Source organism: Calidris pugnax, unplaced genomic scaffold, assembly GCF_001431845.1.
Source record: "Calidris pugnax isolate Ruff unplaced genomic scaffold, ASM143184v1 scaffold225, whole genome shotgun sequence".
In the NCBI taxonomy this organism is placed as follows: Eukaryota; Metazoa; Chordata; class Aves; order Charadriiformes; family Scolopacidae; genus Calidris; species Calidris pugnax.
This window is the reverse complement of record NW_015091072.1, coordinates 2,268,397-2,286,492: the sequence shown is the minus strand read 5'-3', so window position 1 is coordinate 2,286,492 and position 18,096 is coordinate 2,268,397. Positions and strand designations below refer to the sequence as shown.

Sequence of the window (18,096 nt, the reverse complement as noted above, 5' to 3'; positions counted from 1 at the left end):
CAGCCTCTTTTCCTACTGCTGTTTTCTTCCTCTGAACTCCTCCAGACCAAAACACTTCTACTCCCCAAGGCCAGCTCCTGCTCCTCTCAGATCTGCCATTATGGTGGACATCAGAGCATGTGAAGAAAGTAGCTGGCACAGACCCTACAAGCCTTTCCCTTTGTGCTTGGTTTCACTCAAGACTGGGGGCAGGATGTGTAGCTCTTGGGCACAAGAGGTTAAGAAGGGCAGAGAGATTGTGAAAGAACAGAAAAGGGAAAGCAGCTTGCACCATGTTCGGTTTCCCGAAGGGGAACCTGTGTACCCTGTTACCTATGTCTGGACTACATTCCAGGGAAGACGGGGAATTTTTGACAGTCCATAGCCATCTCCAGCAAGTTTGGAGGATCAGAGGGAGTGAACAGCTTTCCCAAGCAGAGCTGAGCATGACCAGAGGAACTGGAAACAGTCCAGCACCTAAGAAAAAACAAATTACTTTCTCTGCAACAAACAGAGGTTCAAATCAAGACCAATCAATACCGCTCAGTGATGATCAAACTAGCTGCAAAGGCTGAGTAGGGTTCAGGAGGGCTTACAGTGCCCCGAGGGGCACAGTGGCCTTCTAACTGCATGTGCAAGATTTCAGAAGTGTGTGCTTAGTCTTTTGGACCACAGTTCAACTCCAAAAGAGCCTGTTCACCTCTACGAGGGATGAATATACCCATGTGTGTTGCATGACACATAACAGACTTTTCTAGACAGCAGAGAGAGGGCTGGAATAGGCCGTGGCTCTTTTACAGGCACCAAAGTCAGCAAACTGTATTCCAAGGCACTTAGCACCCAGGACTCACCACTTCCAGCCTCCTCATGCCAAGATGAAGTTACATGTCACAGTCTGTGTTGAACCACCACCTTCCACTGATGAGAGCACAGATCTGAACCTCCACTAAGCCTAGTCACCTGTTACAAAGCAAAGTAAAATTAGAAAGCAAATGGTTTCCTGCAGGGTCAGGGAGCTGAATTGGTTCCCCTTTAAGTCAGAGGAGTGTCACACCCAGCGATGCTTCTGGTGGGGCAGGACTGACTGCACGGCCTGCAGCGAGGACAGAGGAGCCAGGGTGGGACATTGGCCTTTCAAGAGTGACTAGTCATTGGGTTTTCCCAGCTGTTCATGTGCTACTTCAATGCGAGTGCTGGACTGTGAAGCTAATTGCTCTCCAGACAGAGGAGACACCTGAACACCCTGTGCAAGCTCCGTGGCAGAGGTGTGAACAGGACCTACTCCTAACGCTCCAGTCTCGGCTGTTACTGAAAGCATGTCCTTCATCCTCTGGCCTCTGAATGAAACTGAGGAGTGGAAATCTCACACCTGAGAATCACTGCTGCTCTTTGGTTATCGCAATAGTTTAAACTTATGAAGTAAACTTTATACAGTTTTCACTTCCTTTTTGCTTTAGCATGGAATAGACCTTTTCAGTCTGAAAAAAAAAATGAAATCTGGCCTGTTTTGTAGTCTTCCACTCGTTACTAAACCTGTTGTAATTTAGCATAGCATTACTAGAAGCTAAGAATAGCTCCAGGCCACAGTGGCCTGGTGGGAAATGCACATTAAGAAATATCCTGTTGCCCTCAGTGACACTTGATTTACGGCTGCCTTTGGTGCAGTGCACAAACGAGGTGTCCCCTTTCAACAGCAGTTAACTGCAGGTCATAGCTGCAGCACACCTCACCACACAGCCAGGTTACTTCCATGCTGGAACAACAAATCTGTTTCTCAGGCACGAGCAGCCCCAGTAGGACCATGGCAAGTCCCACTCACCAGGGCAACACCACATTAATAACCAAGCAGCTCTCATGCTGGAGCCTACCCCTCTCCATATGTTTATGCAGTAAAAAACAAGAGGTACTCAGAATACTTCCCAAGAAAATTAAGGATCTGTGACCACATGGTCTGCCCAGCTCTTACCACTTTTGAATCTATTACCAAAATCCAACCAAATGTGACAGCAGAATCTGGTCTGTGAAAGCTGGTGAGCACTTGGGGAAGAGACACATCAGCTGTCTTCACTTGAGAGGAAGGTGACAGTAGGCATGAAACATTAGCAGATTTGCTGAGCCCACCAGCCAGTGCCCTACAGCTGGCTCTTGCCTGCATGAGGGAATAGTGAAGGCAGGAAGGACTGAAGGTGGGTCAAAGCCAAAGAAGATGTTCAGTGGTCTGAGGGAGGCACAGGCACAAGAACTAGACTGCAGTCACTCCACTCTTCATGATAAAACTTGTTTCTTTCTTCACAAATAATAATTCTGTCAGAAGAGTTCCCTTGCTTACGGGAAGTTCATGCTTTATTTCAATGTCACTGGAACACTGGAGGAGCTATCAGCGAAGGAAGAGAACCAGAAGAAGATGGGAGTTGTGGCAAGCTGACAAGCAGACAAGTTTGACAGAGCACTCAAGAGAGGTGAAGGCAGCCAGCAGATTGAAAAAGATGAAAGCTATCCTTGGGATTTGACAACAAATATTGGACGTCTTTCCAGCCTTTTGATCCCACACCTGTAACAATGGTGTCAAGAGGTGCTTGAGAAGCACCAAAAATGGGAACACTAGTGGTCTGGAAAGAGGAGAGCTTGTCACTGCCTTATCAGCTCTACCTGTCCTCAGCCTTGCCCACCTTTGAAGGGAAGCTGGAAGCAGCAGCACTCAGAACAAGGCCTCATCTCTCAAAACAGGGCGGTGGTGAGCCACCCTTGGCTGGAAATAAACAAAGTCCTCTACACAGTCTGTGAGACACTGCCAGGATCTGTCTTGACATGGCAGTCTAGATGGTCAGTGCACCTTTGTGAACCACCTCCTGCCATGAGAAGGCCAAGAAGCCCTGTTGAGCAAGCTTCTGCACTGCTCCTGGGATCTTCTGGGGACAAACTAGATGCTCAAACATGGAGCTACAAGTGCAGCTGTGTCACCAGTGTGGTTTGCCTCATCTGAGATGGGGGAGATACCCTAGCATGATAACTGACTCTAGAGGCACCCTACATAGAGTCTTCCTTCCAGGTCTTCCACAGTCTCTTGATCTTGCTGTGTTTTTCACAGCTACACTCTTTTCCTTATCTTGGGAGTAAGCCCTCTTTCTCTTACCTCCCAAAGCCTCTCCTCATGTTCATCCCCATTTTATATTTTTTTTCAAACTTTGGAGACAGGCAATTTTATCAACAAGAGCTTTTCTCCTGGGAAAAATAGCAATATTTACTGGTGTAGCTCTGTCAGCACTGCATGTACGCCTGTCTTGAAAAGACCTTTGTTATCTGAAGGACCACCTGGTCAGAAATAACATCATGTAGCCTAGTAGACTAACTACACCTCCTAATCCACCACCTGCCTAAGGCGGATTACCAACAGAGCTCTGGAAGCCATTCCTAGGAATGGCTGTCGGTATCCAATGTGAGATTCCAGCAGATCAGTAAGATGTATTCATTTGGCAAAGCATTCTGAGTAAGGAACACTGAGGTCAAAATCTACTTGCAAATAATGGGAGGACACTCACACCTATCCCCCACAAAGTGACTAAGGTCATTAAATGTCTTTTCTGCACATGATTCTTCAAGCTACCCTAATGCACAGCCCTCTTTGTCCAAATTCAGAGTGGTAGCCAGGCAATATTTTATAATCCCTGGGACTGACTGAACCTTCAAGTCTAATAAAAAGAAAAAAGTCAATACAAGGGCCTGACCCTGGCAGATTAGTACCCCATGCTGTCCGAAAATTGCTCTTCCTGGTGTCAAACGTAGAGCTTAGCCCAAGCTGACTGCAGTTCCCTGAAGGGTTTATATGTTCGCTGGTGTAATTCTCACAAACAGCTTCTTGGAAAATGTCAGCGACAGGGTGTGTAAGGGATGCCTAATACAAAGAGAAAACACATTCCTCTGTCTGAGAGGACTAAGATGTTTTTAGACAGAAATTATGTGCCTAGAAGGTAGCGCCGTCCTTATGAGTTCCCTCTGCAATAGAGCATGGAATCTCTAAGAAAAACAACGCATACATTGGGGTTGGGGGGCAAGAAATAGACACAGAAAATGAGGCATTTTGTTTTACATTGAATTCTGTGCTGATCACCAACTCTGAACATAGTAAGGACATGAATGAGTTACTTTTTCTTCCATTAAAGGTTAAGTCAAATTATCAGACTCTGAAATTTCAGCGTCAGCAACTTGGAGACTTAAATTGCCTAACTTGGAGATGTAAACTGCCTTAACCTTCTCTGGTTTGTTTGACAGCCCTTTCTGGATGATTAATGGAAAGCCATAAACAGCATTTGCATAAGGATATCTATCTCCTTTGCTGGGAAGAAGTTCCAAAACTGGCTTTGTAAGAGGAACAAACAACAAATGAGAGTCTTCTAGGTTCAAGCAAGCAAACTGACAGCACAGGTTTCTACTATTTACAAGCCAGCTATCATTAGCCAGAAAGAAAGAACCAGTCCTTACTGTTGACACTGGAGCAGCATTCCTCTCCCCAAGTGACCAACAATCAGACCTTTGTCCCCAGCTCCCCAGGCAGTACTGGGAGCCCCTAGCAACACACCTGCCAGCAAGGTTGTCCCCAGGGCAGTAGAGTTCCCAGTCTCAATGACACAAATGTGTTTTGTTCAGGAAGGTACCCAGGGTGTCTGCTGCACCCAGGCAAGTGGCAGGCAGCAAGTGGCAGGTTAGCAGTTGCCCTTCCAAGAAAGTGCCTCTTACTCCTCACCACAGATGTCATTTCCCCAGCTATGGGGTGGCAGCACACGTACAAGAACAGGATATACATCCCTCCTCCCGTATGGAAAATGGGACAAGCTCTCCTTCTAAAAATAAAGCCTTGCCACGACTGCACAAGCCAAATCCAGGAGTTTTGCTGTATTCTGTCTCCTCCTGCTGCTCTTGCCTAGCTGCCCCAGTTCAGGACAGACACCTGCAAACTTACACCTATGGCTCCTACCGATGCTCAAACTGTTCCCAAATCTTCCCTCGGTGAGCTGGGTGCTCTCCTGGCTCCCGGATCACCCCCAGCGGCACTATGTCCCAAACCATCTCCATGGAGAACACACAGACTGGGTGAATGACATTCTAATTCCTGTTCCCGTCAGCGTCATAGTTTTTCCTTGGATTTCCTTCAGATACATTACTAATCCCCATTGCTCCTACTTTGCAGGAAGGGCATAATGAGACTGCAGCTTACTTGGAGAAAATATAAGAGTTGCAAACACAATAGCAGCTCCCAGGAGTGTGACTGTGCTATATACACCACATATGTAACAGGGAGGCAGAAGCCATATTCAGGCTGCCAAGCCTTTCCAAGGCACGAACACAAATGCTTTGGAATGTGCCCCAGTGAGCAGCTTTGGCCTCTTCAAGAAGGACAGCAGAGACTGTCAATCTTGCAGAAGGAGACACATCTTGACCTTCCTGTGAGGTAACTGCTCAGACTGAGTTTCCCCGTAGAGTCTGACCCCAAGGGGCCTCAAGTCCTTGCAAGTGTAGGCACCAGTACGATTCCTAGAGTTTGCTCCTGTTCAGGCACAAAACAACTTTGCGTACACAGCCCCGGGTGGAATATAAGGCACAATTTTATTTTCCCTCATTCCTCCTTCTCAGTTTGCACCCTTCACGATATTGGCAGTGAGGTTCTGCAGTGATAGCGAGGATCCTCATGGTTTGTGCTCATGCAGCAACCAGCAGCAGTGCCCTGGGCTTGCAGGGGCTCACCTGGCTGCTCAGAGGGCAACTGTCCTGAGCAAACTCCTCTGTGAGGTGTCGCTGGGTGGCCCTCCCAAACACTCTGAGCTCTCCTTCACTTGTCCACAGCATGACCAGTGGGGGCAGCCAGGATGACCTTTGTGTCCGTGGCCACAGCCTTGGTACCCACCTGCAAGAGAAGAGGCAACCAAAAGTAGGCCAGAAAATCCCAGTGTGTCAGAGACTTTCAAAGAGTGCTTCAGCCCCAGGATTTCTCAAAGATGTGGAGTCGTGTGCTGATGAGACCACAGCACATTCAACCTCAAAATTACCTCGGCTCCTTAAAGAAAGGAGAACAACAGAAGGGGACCTCCCTATTCCAATTGCTGGGGAAAGCTGAAGATTTCCATCCCCTTGTCTGTTGAATAATGCAAGACACAAGCCTGCAGAACACTGCACCAGCCATTGGTGGCTATGGCCAGAGCTAGATACAGATCAAGCACAGAAAAAGGTAGAGGCTGGTTCTATACTCAAATGTTGAAAACACACAATGACACACGCAGGTCACAGACAGGGAAGCTGGTTGGGATTAAACAAATTAGAGTGTTGAACTCTCACCCTAAATGAAGTGTGAGGCTTTTCCACAGAACAGCATTGGGCACCGTGTGACACAGTTTGGAAGCTCCCAAGCTGCCAAAATGGGAAGAGGAACAGCATAGCCACAGTGCTGCTTAGCCTCACTGAGAAATGTGGGGAAAGCTGAGCACTCACCTGGCATGGTACCCCCACAGGCACAGTGAGCAGCTTTCTGCCCTCCACTTGAGCAGAAGGTGCAGCAGTGAAACACGCCTCGGTGCTCACGGAACTTGTTTTTCACCATCAAAGTGAATGGAGAGCCCTGCAGAGGACAAGCAAGCAGAAAGGCTGCTGCAGCGGATGCTATCAGATGTTGTGGTTGTGTTTTCAAAAACCAGCCAGGTGATCCTGTCAGATCACTAAGCCCAGTCCCAAACTGCTAAGCAGTAGAGGAAATCCTTAGAAAGATTTGAAGCAAACACTTAGAAAAGCAGGTAAAGAAGAAGCAGTGCAAAAGAAACAAGAAATGTTACCTTTACATGCTGCCCTTTCACATAGACGCAGACAGCATACAAGCCTGGCTCCTCAGGGCTGTAGGAAATATGGTAGGTCCCATCACCATTATCACACACTGTTGGCTTGACTGCACTATGAACAGAGAGACGTCCAAAAAGAGGTCAGTGACTGGCAGAAAATTGCTCTACCCTCATTGTCTGCCCTAGATTTGTGGTCGGTTCCTTATCCTCAGCTTTGTTCAGCAGCTGCAGGTCTCAAGCGAGCTTAACAGGACGCATGAGCAATGCTCAAGCATCGAGTAGCTTCCACACACACATGCTACTGGGAGCTGCAATAACCATACAAAGCAAGTCACACAAAGCTAGCTGCACTGCAAGGATCTGTAACTACCCTGAGCACTGAAAGAGCAGAAGATGACAGACAGTGCACTTGCAGGTCAAATCACCCCATCAGATAACAGCCCTCAGAAATGTGGTAAATTCACAGCTTCAGCGAGCAGTTACCTCCAGAAGAAACCATGAATAAGAGAGGACATAAACGGAGCAGGTTTGAATCACTTCAACCACTGTCCCAAAAACATTGATCCCAACTCTTCAATGCTTTGAGGAGTTCTAGGTCCCTGCTGGTGAACTTTCCCTTTCCAAAATGAAGCTCTCTGGGTTTCACAAGGAATCTTGGTAGACATAGTGCCAGGGAGAAAGCATCAGCTAGTTACTGATTCTCTGTTTCAGCAAGGTGGAAAGAGCTTTCCAGAGACAATTATCAGGCAGCTGTGTGTAGAGAAAGGTTTTCTTCCTCATCCCCACTAATTAGTCTCTCATGTCCCAAAACATGACAGTTTATAATCTTCCAGATTTGCAGGCTGTATTCCCCACCCCCCACCATTTCACATCAATACAGCTGCCTACACCATTTCCTGCCATGAATCGTGAGGTGATGCTTCAGCTGCTGTGCCTTAACCCAAAGCCAGACAGCTTTCACCACCAGATGTAGCAACTGCATACACACAAACCCAAGAAATTTGAGTTAACGTGGCCACAGCGACCTCTACCCCACCACACAAAATCCACACAATCCTCATGTGCACACCTTCCTACATTGTATGGGCATCTAAGGAATAAGGTACACTGGAGCAATGTTCTTGAACAAGGATGCTCTATTGATAAACATCTGTGCAGCCAGCACTGTTTCTGTACACCGTGTCAGCACTTCCCTATGGCACGGAGTTTTAGCGTCCTGTTCCTTTTTTCATCAAGTCATCCCACCAATAGTGCATCCTTGAAAGAGTTACACCAGGATCTTGCTCCAGCTGCACTGTATGTACTACAAAACTGGACAGATGTTTTTCTTAAGAACTGACCCCCAGTTGGTTCTGCATTTGTGCCTGACTGCTTTATAGTAACAAGCGTGGCCTGGAAACAAAGTACTTTTTTCTGTTGGGTCGTTTTCATTGTGGAAACACTTCAGAGTCCAAGTGCAATCTTCCTGCTTCTGCTAGAAAACCTCTGAACATGTTAAAGCACTCAACACTTGCAACTACAGGAGAAAGCACAATGAAGTCCTGACACAGATTCTTTCTCCAGAACATACACTAGGCACTTCCATCAGCTGTGAGAGGCTCCTGGGCTTGGTGAATGGTCTGTTGGACTTGGGACAGTCATTCTGGGTTTGTTAAGTTTTACGTTCATTAGGTATTAACAAAAGCAGGAGCCCCGAGTGTCTACTGGCAGGGGTTGGAAGCAACAGTTCACTCTGACAATGCCTAACACCCACCGAGAGTTGAATCCTTTAAGAAGTCCCAAATCACTGAAAGATTCAATAAAAATCTGAGCCAACACTGTTAAGATCCACACAGCCAAATAAAACCAGCAAGAAGCACTGCTATACTGGTGGGAAGACGTGCCTTTTCCCCTACAGATTCTGACCCACATGCTGAAGCACATCCTCCCACCGGCCCAACCAAAGAGGAAGCCAGGATAAGGGAGGCAGAAAGGCAAACCCACTGACTGGGAAGCCCTCGGATAAAATACCCACCAGTCCCTCTTGTCCTTGTGGGTGATGGTGACCTGCACAGTCTCCCCTCCTCGCCCCATCTGCTCCCCCGTGGTGTCACTGCACAGCAGGGTAAAGCCAGTCAGCTGGTTCTGACGGGTACTGTGGAGATCTGCAAGGCAGAGAAACAGGACCAGAAAGGATTCACACCATCACAACTGCCAACTCCCACCCACTTTGCAGTGTTGCAGTCCCCACCAGAGCACAGTCAAGACTTTGCTGCTGGGACGTACAGCTCCTTCCACTCACAGGGAAAAGTAAATATATATGACCAGGGATCAAGAAAGAGTGAACAGCCATAAATGCTGAGCGATGTTGGGCAGGCTTAGCCTGAAGGTCTGTATGGATCAGGGTGGTCTTCCTGCCTGCCCCTGTGAGCCTAGCTGGCATCTTCCCAGAAAGCCTCAAGGTGTACCATGCAACCAGGAGGGAGGAAGACCAGCCCCGCTGTGCAGTGTGGACCCCCAGAGACCTCAGCACATCCAGTTTGGCATGGAAGGGATCGAACAACCCCTGGGTCTGTCTCATCTGCCCTGTGCAGGCCATTACTGACCAGAGCTGCCTGTGCTCTGCAGGCAGGTCTGAACATTATCTGTTTGCTGGCCCTGCTCCAAGTCCTTAGTAAGCAAATATCCATGAAACCATTCATGCGAGTTATTCCCATGGCAATCTCAGCAGAAGCTGTAAGGGGAATGAACCTACTCGCTCAGCCAAAGAGGGGATCTGCCTGGGCCCATGCTGTGGAACACCTGGGGCAACTGGAAGAGCATCACATCCTGCCATTGCATGTGCCATTCCCATCCTCTGACCAAGCTATACTCTTTGGCCTAAGGCTCGCTCTCCTCACACCTCAGCCCCGTGCTGAGGTCAGTGATGTTGCAGAGGGCAGCTCCAGTAGGCTCTGTACATCTGGATGGGGATAGCTCTCTGGCTAGGCCCTGCCCAGCACAGCTGCCATAGGCACTCAGCAAGAAATGCAACCTGTGGCAGGGCTCTACCTCTGCCCCTAGTCAATGCCTGGGCAGCAGGGAGCCAACAGTGGCTTAAGCCGCACACCACGTGGGTGCGGAGAATGGAGAGGTGACTTCAGGGAGCAGTTATTGTACAGCACCCCATTACCTTCCCCAAGCAGGGTACATCTGGCTGGATCAACCACTTTATTGAGAATGGTCCCAAACAGTTCATAGCCACGACACTGCCCTGCCCTCTCCTGGGGAAAGAACTGGATCCTGTCCTCCACGCTGGGATGGGTGTTGTAAGCAACGCTGTTCAGCTTTGCCAGCCGGCTGGCTACCACCCCTTTGGTGATAAGGATCTCCAGGTCTGAGCCACTTGTCAGCAAACGTTCCGTGAAGTCCACTCCTGTTCTCATGTCCAGCAGCAGCTGCTGCAGCTGGGCCTTCCGCAAGTGGAGCAGGTTTTCCTTCTGCACCTTCAAGTCCTCCAGCTGCTTCAGCAGCCGGTCCCGGTGTTCTTCAATCGCTTTCACGTACCCGCTGGCAAACAGACAGATCTCTGCGGCCACAGCCTCCATGCGACCGCGGACAGCACTACCCACCTCATCAATCTGGTTCAGCACACCCTCGAGGGTGCCCATGCGCTGCTGGGTGCTCTTCAGCAGCTCCCGCAGGGCATCCCCATGCCTGTGGATGACGTTGCCAATGAAGTCGTAGGGGTGCTGCCGGTGCCCATCTACAACGCAATCTCGGCACACGGGCTGGTCACACTGCTCACAGAACAGCCTCAGCCTCTCTGCGGGATGGGAAGGGCAGAAGCAAGGCTTCTCGGCCTGGCTGCAATCCTTGCTGTTCTCCAGCTCTGTCACGGCATGAGAGGCCGTCTTCTTCTGCCTCCTAGAAGGGAGCAACCACACGTCACTTCATGCGCGTTGGATATAAAACGTAAACATCCCAGACCCCTGGTGAATGCCAGTCTGTACAGACTGCAAAGTCACAGTGTGCACCGCTCCCTCCTGTCTGCACTGAAGTTCACTCTGCACGAAGGGACTTGTGGTCTCCTGAGGACAATGCTCCATGTAAAAAGAGGACAGAATCTGCAAGCAGCTCATTAGAGGCTGCTCTCAGGCTCCCTGCGTGCTGTCAACACTATTTTCAGACACAAGAATTGTGTAGTCCACCATGTCCACACACAGACCAGGGAACGGGCTGCCAGGATGCTACTGCCAGCAGCCCCTTCACAGAGCCTGACAGAAGTGGGATAGTTGCAATTACCCCCAGAGCCCACTGTGACAAAGGCAGCAGGAGGGCAGGGAGCCCTGCAAAGTGACAGCAGGCAGGAGGTGTCTCAAAACACAATTGCTCACAGTCACCTCTGGAGAGGAATGGGAGGTGCCGAGCTTCTCAGCCATCAGCCCAATGATTTTCAGCAGCTTTAAATTCGCTGAGAAAAATGAGCTCTAATATCGCTAAGGGTAAAATCTAGTTCAGGCCACTTCCAGAAGACAGTCTGTGGTAAAACATTTAATATTCTGAAAGTCAAACTCCATTTCCTCTGGCCAGGTTAGGTCCTTCTCAGAGGAGACCAAGAACAGGACACAAAGAACCTGTTATGATCCAGACAGCCACCATGTCACAGGGCAGCACTAGAATCTTTCCATTTTATGCTATTTTGGACACTGGGAGCTCGTTATTGAGCAGGATGTAAAAGCCTTTTCTACTTCCTTGCCTCCTGCACTAATGACTTCTGGCAGTTGCGATGGGAGCTCCAGGCCATAAGCAAAGATATACTCTGAGGACCAAGCTCTATAGAGTTGCTCTGGCAACGTAAAGCAACCTCATCACAGGACAGGACATGGCCCTTACACTACTCTTTTTGCTTCCCATTAATCTCCCTTAGATCCAGCACATTTTCAAATCCTTCCACCATTATTTGCACAACACCCTTCAGATTCACGCTTCCCTGATTTCCACCTAAGACCTCTATCACTTATTCCAAAGAGCATAACAGTGGCACTCAGATCCATAGAAATTTTCCCTACACACCAGGAAAAAACTTCAAAATGGTTTTCCTTGGCCCTTGTTCTGATCTGCCATCAACTAAATCAGGTGCAAGTCTGCAGACATTAGTGGGGTAAAAAAATTATATCAGTAAATAAGGTAGGAAGCAGGTTCATCAGGGCAAGTTTTCTACTGCTTTATACCTTCCACAGCTATTTCTGTCAGTGCAGTGGGCTGCTACTAAAGGTCTCAGTTTATCACTCTTCAGCAGCTTGTACAGGGTATGAGGCATTAGCTAATCAGAATGGTATGCTGAAAATTACAGCCCCGAGCGGAAAGGTAACTAAGAATCTAAGCGATTTTACCACTGGCACCAGTATCTGCAGGGGGGCAGGGCAGTGAGGAATATGCCTCAGTTTTTTCTGGGGAAAGAATTTGCTAATCAAATGGAAAGAAGCAGCAAATGTGGAAAGAATAGGCTGAGCTGATTAACCCAGGCTAAGAGGCTTCCCTGACTATTGCTGAGTGTTTTTCTGACCCTGTCTGCCACTTCCTTTCTTGAGAAGGCCATTCAGACTTCCTATCACTACTGTCATGGTGCTGCCTGTCCTTTGCCCTGCTCACTGGCCACTGTGGCCAGCTCCTCTTCAGCTCCCACCTCTGCTGCAGTCACCTCTTCCTCCTGCCTTACTGACATGACCCTCTCTCTGAAGTACACAGCTCTCTTCTGCTGTTAAGTCTTCAGTTTTCGTGTATTCCAACATAACTAAACCCTGCAACATCAGGTACACTGCAAAGCAATAGGGCTACTGCTGCAGGCTCCCAGCCTCACAGAAATGCTGAAAGTACACACAAGATAGATGGACACAACAGGCAGGCACATGTGTCAATAATCAGGAAGTAGCAACCATACAGGCAGGCTAGTGTCAGAACTTCCACTTATTCCCACTTCACCTAAAGGTGCCTTTGCACATATGCACAATAAATGTTTCTAGAGATCGACAGAGGCAGATCAGCAGCTTATCTTCCCTGTGTTCCCTTGGGAGACGTGCCTTCTCCAAAGCGGGACAGCACAACGCTCAAGGCTCTTGTCCTGTTAATACTCTGTCTGCATCCATGTCTGCTGGAGTGCTCAAGTGATGCTAAACCAAGGTGCCAACCAGCAAGTGGGCACCACCACAGGCAAAGGGTGGCCTGATTTTGGACTTAATGAGAGAGTTCTTCATCTGAACAGAGCTGCCTGACCTACTGCTAGCAGCTTGCTGGTCCCCACCTGAGCACAGAACATCTGCCAGGGAGGCTAAAAGCCCACTAGGGACTGAAAAAACTAGAAGACATGTGGGTTGACCACTTTGGCTAGCTTTGCGGGAGTCCCTGCCTACTGCACCCACCCACTCATAGAATCACAGAATATTCATGGTTGGAAGGGACCTTTGAGATCATCAAGCCCAACCACAAAATGAACAAACAAACAACAAACACGAACACACACACCACACCCATCCACAGACAGACACAAACCAACAATCTCAGGCACTAGAGCATGCCCTGAAGAGCCATGTCTACACGTTTCTTAAATACCTCCAGGGATGGCAACTCCACCACCTCCCTGGGCAGGCTGTTCCAGTGCCTGACCACTTTCTCAGTAAAGTAATTCTTCCAAATATCTAATCTAAACCTCCCCTGCCACAACTTCAGACCATCTCCTCTGGTACTGTCATTATTCACTTGGGAGAAGAGGCCAACACCTGCCTCTCTACACCCTCCTTTCAGGGACTTGTAGAGGGCAATGAGGTCTCCCCTCAGCCTCCTCTCCTCCAAACTAAACATGCCCAGTTCCCTCAGCCTCTCCTCATAGGACTTGTTCTCCAGACCCCTCACCAGCTTGGTGGCTCTCCTCTGGACACCCTCCAGCAGCTCAATGTAGCGAGGGGCCCAGAACTGAACACAGGACTCGAGGAGAGGCCCCCGAGAGGGGAAGGCCGCCCCCACACACCCCGTGGCGAGGTAGCCCCGTCCAGGCCGGACCCCCTAGCCGCCCCCTCACCTGTGGGCCTGGCAGCAGAAGAGGCAGAGGTCGGCCTCGCAGGTCAGGCACCGCCTCACGGCCGCCCCGTCGGCGCAGAGGTCGCACCCCGCCGCCGCCCCGCCGCGGCTCAGCGCCAGGTAGTCGGGGGTGAGCTGGCCGACGCCGCCGGGCGGTAGGGCCACCTCAGCGTCGCACACCGGACAGAGGACGCTCCGTGAGGCGGCGGCGGTAACGGCGGCCCGGCCCGGTTCCCCCAGCGGTCCCAGCCGGCGCAGGCAACGCGCGCACAGCGAGTGCAGGCAGGGCAACAGCCGCGGCGAGAGGCAGGGCTGAGCGCACACCAGGCAGCGCGGCCCGGACGACATACCGGCGGCCGCAGGACGGGCCCCGCTCGGCGACGAGGCTCCGACGAGCATCCCCCGCCCCGCCCGTTAACGGCCCGCCGCGCGCCGCCCCCTCGCGCCGCCCCCTCACCGGCTGCCCCGTTGCTAGGGGCGACGGGCGGGCCGTTGGAGTGAGGGGGATTGGGTGTCGTACCCGAAGCGGCGCTGCCCGCCCCTGTGTGAGGGGCGACGGGGGCGATGGCGGCCGGGGGACCCCGCAGAAGGGGCTCCTCCTCCGGGACGGGACGGGAAAAGGGGAGCCAAGGCCACGCTTTGTCCCCGTCCTCCCCGCCGAGGCACTGAGGAGCCTCTCCCGCCGCTTGCCCGCCCGTGGCCACCTCCGATCATCTGGGGAATGACCCCCTTCCCCGCCCCGCCGCGGGAAGGTTTGTGTTTGCAGTCCTTCCAGCCTCGAAACTTCACCTCCCGGAGGCCTCTGGCTGGCCTTCACACTCGGCCTTCGCGGACCCTTTGCCGGCGTGCCACGGTTGCCTTCAGGTGTTCATAGTTTTCCTCCTGATCATCAGTGATCTCGCTGAGAGGCCGAGGAGCAGTATACGTGGAATCACAGAATTCTCAGAGCTGGAAGGGACCTCTGGAGATCATCTGGTCCAACTCCCCTGCTAAAGCAGGGTTGCCCAGAGCACATCACTCAGGACTGCATCCAGGCGGATCTTGAAGATCTCCAGAGAAGAGGACTCCACACCCTCCCTGGGCAGCCTGATCCAGGGCTCTGTCCCACTCACCGGAAAGAAGTTCTTCCTCATATTTGAATGGAACTTCCCATGTGCCAGCTTGAGCCCGTTGCCCCTTGTGCTATTGCTGGAAACCACTGAAAAGAGTCCGGCTCTATCATCCTTCAACCCACCGTAAATGTAGACAAGGTCTCTCCTCAGCCTTCTCTTCTCCAGGCTAAAGAGCCCCAGCTCCTTGAGCCTTTCCTCGTAAGGGAGGTTCTCCAATCCCTTAATCATCTTAGTTGCCCTCCGTTGGACTCTCTCCAGTAGTTCCCTGTCTCTCTTGAACTGGGGAGCCCAGAACTGGATGCAGTATTCCAGTTGTGGCCTCACCAGTGCAGAGTAGAGGGGGAGAATGTCCTCCCTCGACCTACTGGCCACACTTCTTATGCAGCCCAGGATTCCATTGGCCCTCTTGGCAACAAGGGCACACATAGAACTTCAACAAAAATCATGCAACACAGCCAGTCTTCTCCACGGCTGCCCATGGAGGTTGGCTGAGGACTTTATTAGTCCACTGTGCCTACAAATTACCCATGTTGTAGGAGGCAGGCCTTGAAAACAGAATATAACTCAAGTCCTACATGAAGCTCCTTGGATGTTGATGGTATCTACATGATTACTGCTATGAATCTGATTTGTGAAGTCCTCAAAAATGAAATTGGATATTTGCTTTTTAAAGAAAGCGCTCTTTTCTGTAAAACCATGTTGACTTAGCACTAATGATACTCATATAATGTGCTGCATTCAGCCCTTAATGACTGAACTTTGTACCAACTTCTCCATCAGTTCGCCTAGGATGATGCTTATCTTACCTGTCCTCTCCTTTTGAATACCAGCGTGACATGAAAACCATTTGAGACTTCTGGATTTTAAGTCCCCTAAATGGCATTAAAAATCATCAAGAAAGGGAGATCTCCAGTCAGGTTTTGTTAAGACTTCCGAGTCTGAACCTACTGATCTGTAAATACTCAATCTGCAGCGGATGTTGGCATCCCTCTGGTGCATAATGGCTCGACAAAGACACCATCTTCTTTGTGCCATGCACTCAAACATTTCTGCGTCTTTTATGTTGTAATATAAGATCCAGGTTTTAGACCACAATCAAGCGTTTAGAACCTTGAAGCCGATCACAAAAGAAGGATGTTCTAGAAGCCTCCTTCAGATTAAGTATCAGCAAGTGAAGTGGTTGCTGCGGAGGTTAGAGAGGATAAAAGTTGCAGTAATTGTGAGACAAGATGACTTGATAACGATATTAGACATTGTGGCAGAGAGGAAAGACTGTTTCTTTTAATCATGCTGGTGGAAGGAATAGCAAATGACACTGTAAGCGTGGGTGTGGGAAGCAAACGGGACAAGAATCGTTAACGTTGCCCTTGCGCAGAAAAGACAAGCTACCTAGAGAACAGCAGCCTCTCCCGTTGCTGCAGAGAGGTGGTGAAATAAGCCACAGCTGGCAATTGCAGAGGAAATCTGAGGTTCCACCCCAGGGTGATCTTATCTGATCTGATCATCTGCACTGAGGCTGATCAGGTTGGAGCACAAGGACAGATCACTGCTGAGTCATACATCCATGACACAGTAGCAACCTCTGGATGACTAGAGGGAGTTGCAGTGAAACGAGCTGGAGAGAATGGTCACAAGAGCCCTGTGAGAGTCAGAGAAAGAAAAGAAAAGCAGAAATGCAAAAACAAAAAAAAGCAAAGGTAACCCAGTAGCCTGTGAAACAGGAGCTGCCTTAGTACAAACTCGTGCTTCGGTTCTGATCACTCGCCCCATAATATTGTTTTCTTGGCTATTGCCAATCAGTGGAGGAAGCCCCAAAGCCATGAAGTCCTAAATCGTGGAAGGCAACTCAATGGACACGTACATTGACATTCTGTGAATACCTTCAAGAAACTAATTGGGTTGCAAAGCACTGGAAGAATTGGATTGGGAGGCCCTCTCCTGTCTCGGATTACTCAGAGTTTGCTTTGTAGCTGGACAAAACATAATGATATAAAAAAGAACAATAGAACATGTTTTAAACACTGCTGGGCAATAAAGTAGCATAGTTACAAGAATGAAGCAATGAAAATGTGTCATTAAAATTACACTAAGCAATAATGTTTTCCTTTTGCCACATTTCACACGAGTTGATGAATGGGTAATTCCTCATTTGACCCAAGATTTACTTGAAACGGAGTCCTCTTCAAACTTATTTTCCCCCTCCTATTGTTAAAGATGTATATCAGAGCCTCTCAGAGTACTTGCTCTGGATGAACTGTTCTCTTTCCCTACCACACTTTCCCTGCCAGCTCCTTCCTCTTTTTCCTGTTTATTTGCTTCTCATTTCCTACCATTAAGCGCTGGATCATCACACAGAGACATGGTAGATTTGATGGTTTCCTCCCCCCTTCCCTTCAAGGGCTCTGGACTAATATTTCTATTGTATTTGCTAATTAGCCCATCCTGGGCAGAGCAGCTTTGTGCTGCTTTCCTGTTTATATTACTCTGAAGAAATATTGGTAAAACTTTTTATATCATGTACCAAAAAATCTTTAAACCATAGATTCCTTCCTAGACTTTTTGTGAGTAGTGTGGGTATAAACCATTCACTACATTTGGAATGGGATGCCTTCCCTGTCCCTACCTGTTAACTTTAGGGAGCTATTTCATAGAATCATAGAATCATAGAATGGTTTGGGTTGGAAGGGACCTCAAAGATCATGTAGTTCCAACCCCTGGGCAGGGACACCTCCCACTAGACCAGGTTGCTCAAAGCCCCATCCAGCCTGGCCTTGAACACTTCCAGGGATGGGGCATCCACAACTTCCTTGGGCAACCTGTTCCAGTGTCTCACCACCCTCATAGTAAAAAATTTCTTTCTGATATCTAATCTGAATCTTTTTTCTTCCAATTTAAAACCATTTCCCCTTGTCCTATCATTACCCTTCCTGCAAAGAGTCCCTCCCTCTGGATATCCTGCTGTAAGAAAGGAACTGAAAAGGTGGTGAAGCCAAAGTCACTAGTGAACAGGACAGCGAGGAGCAGACCTGCAATCCTGGGCTCGCAGAAAAGTCCAAGATGAAAAAGAAGCTCTGAATGTTACTCAGAAAGAAATTCCTAGAGATCTTGTTGACAGAAAACAGAGAACTTGTCAAGTGCCACAGCCTGGG

At 49.4% G+C, this 18,096-nt stretch overlaps 1 protein-coding gene across 2 annotated transcripts; it reads right to left on the bottom strand.

The window, feature by feature from the left end:
- Nucleotides 1–5,579: 5,579 nt before the first annotated feature.
- Nucleotides 5,580–14,226, bottom strand: TRIM45 (tripartite motif containing 45). Of its 2 annotated transcripts, XM_014957220.1 has the most exons (6): nt 13,837–14,226; nt 9,952–10,685; nt 8,815–8,944; nt 6,798–6,912; nt 6,460–6,586; nt 5,580–5,878 (listed from the first exon to the last, which is right to left on the bottom strand). In XM_014957220.1, exons 1-6 carry the CDS (start codon nt 14,181–14,183, stop codon nt 5,727–5,729), a joined length of 1,605 nt encoding a protein of 534 aa, XP_014812706.1. In that variant the 5' UTR covers nt 14,184–14,226; the 3' UTR covers nt 5,580–5,726. The 2 variants fall into 2 exon arrangements, with proteins under 2 accessions (XP_014812706.1, XP_014812707.1); XM_014957221.1 differs by lacking the exon at nt 6,460–6,586 and having other exon boundaries at nt 5,762–5,878.
- Nucleotides 14,227–18,096: the final 3,870 nt, after the last annotated feature.

Excerpts from the sequence above, each read along its gene's own strand:
- TRIM45 (XM_014957220.1), bottom strand. The coding sequence starts at position 14,183 with ATGTCGTCCGGGCCGCGCTGCCTGGTGTGCGCTCAGCCCTGCCTCTCG. Across the intron at positions 10,686-13,836 it reads TTCTGCTGCCAGGCCCACAG|GAGGCAGAAGAAGACGGCCT; the intron begins GTGAGGGGGCGG and ends GCTCCCTTCTAG. Across the intron at positions 5,879-6,459 it reads CTGTGGGGGTACCATGCCAG|GTGGGTACCAAGGCTGTGGC; the intron begins GTGAGTGCTCAG and ends CTTCTCTTGCAG.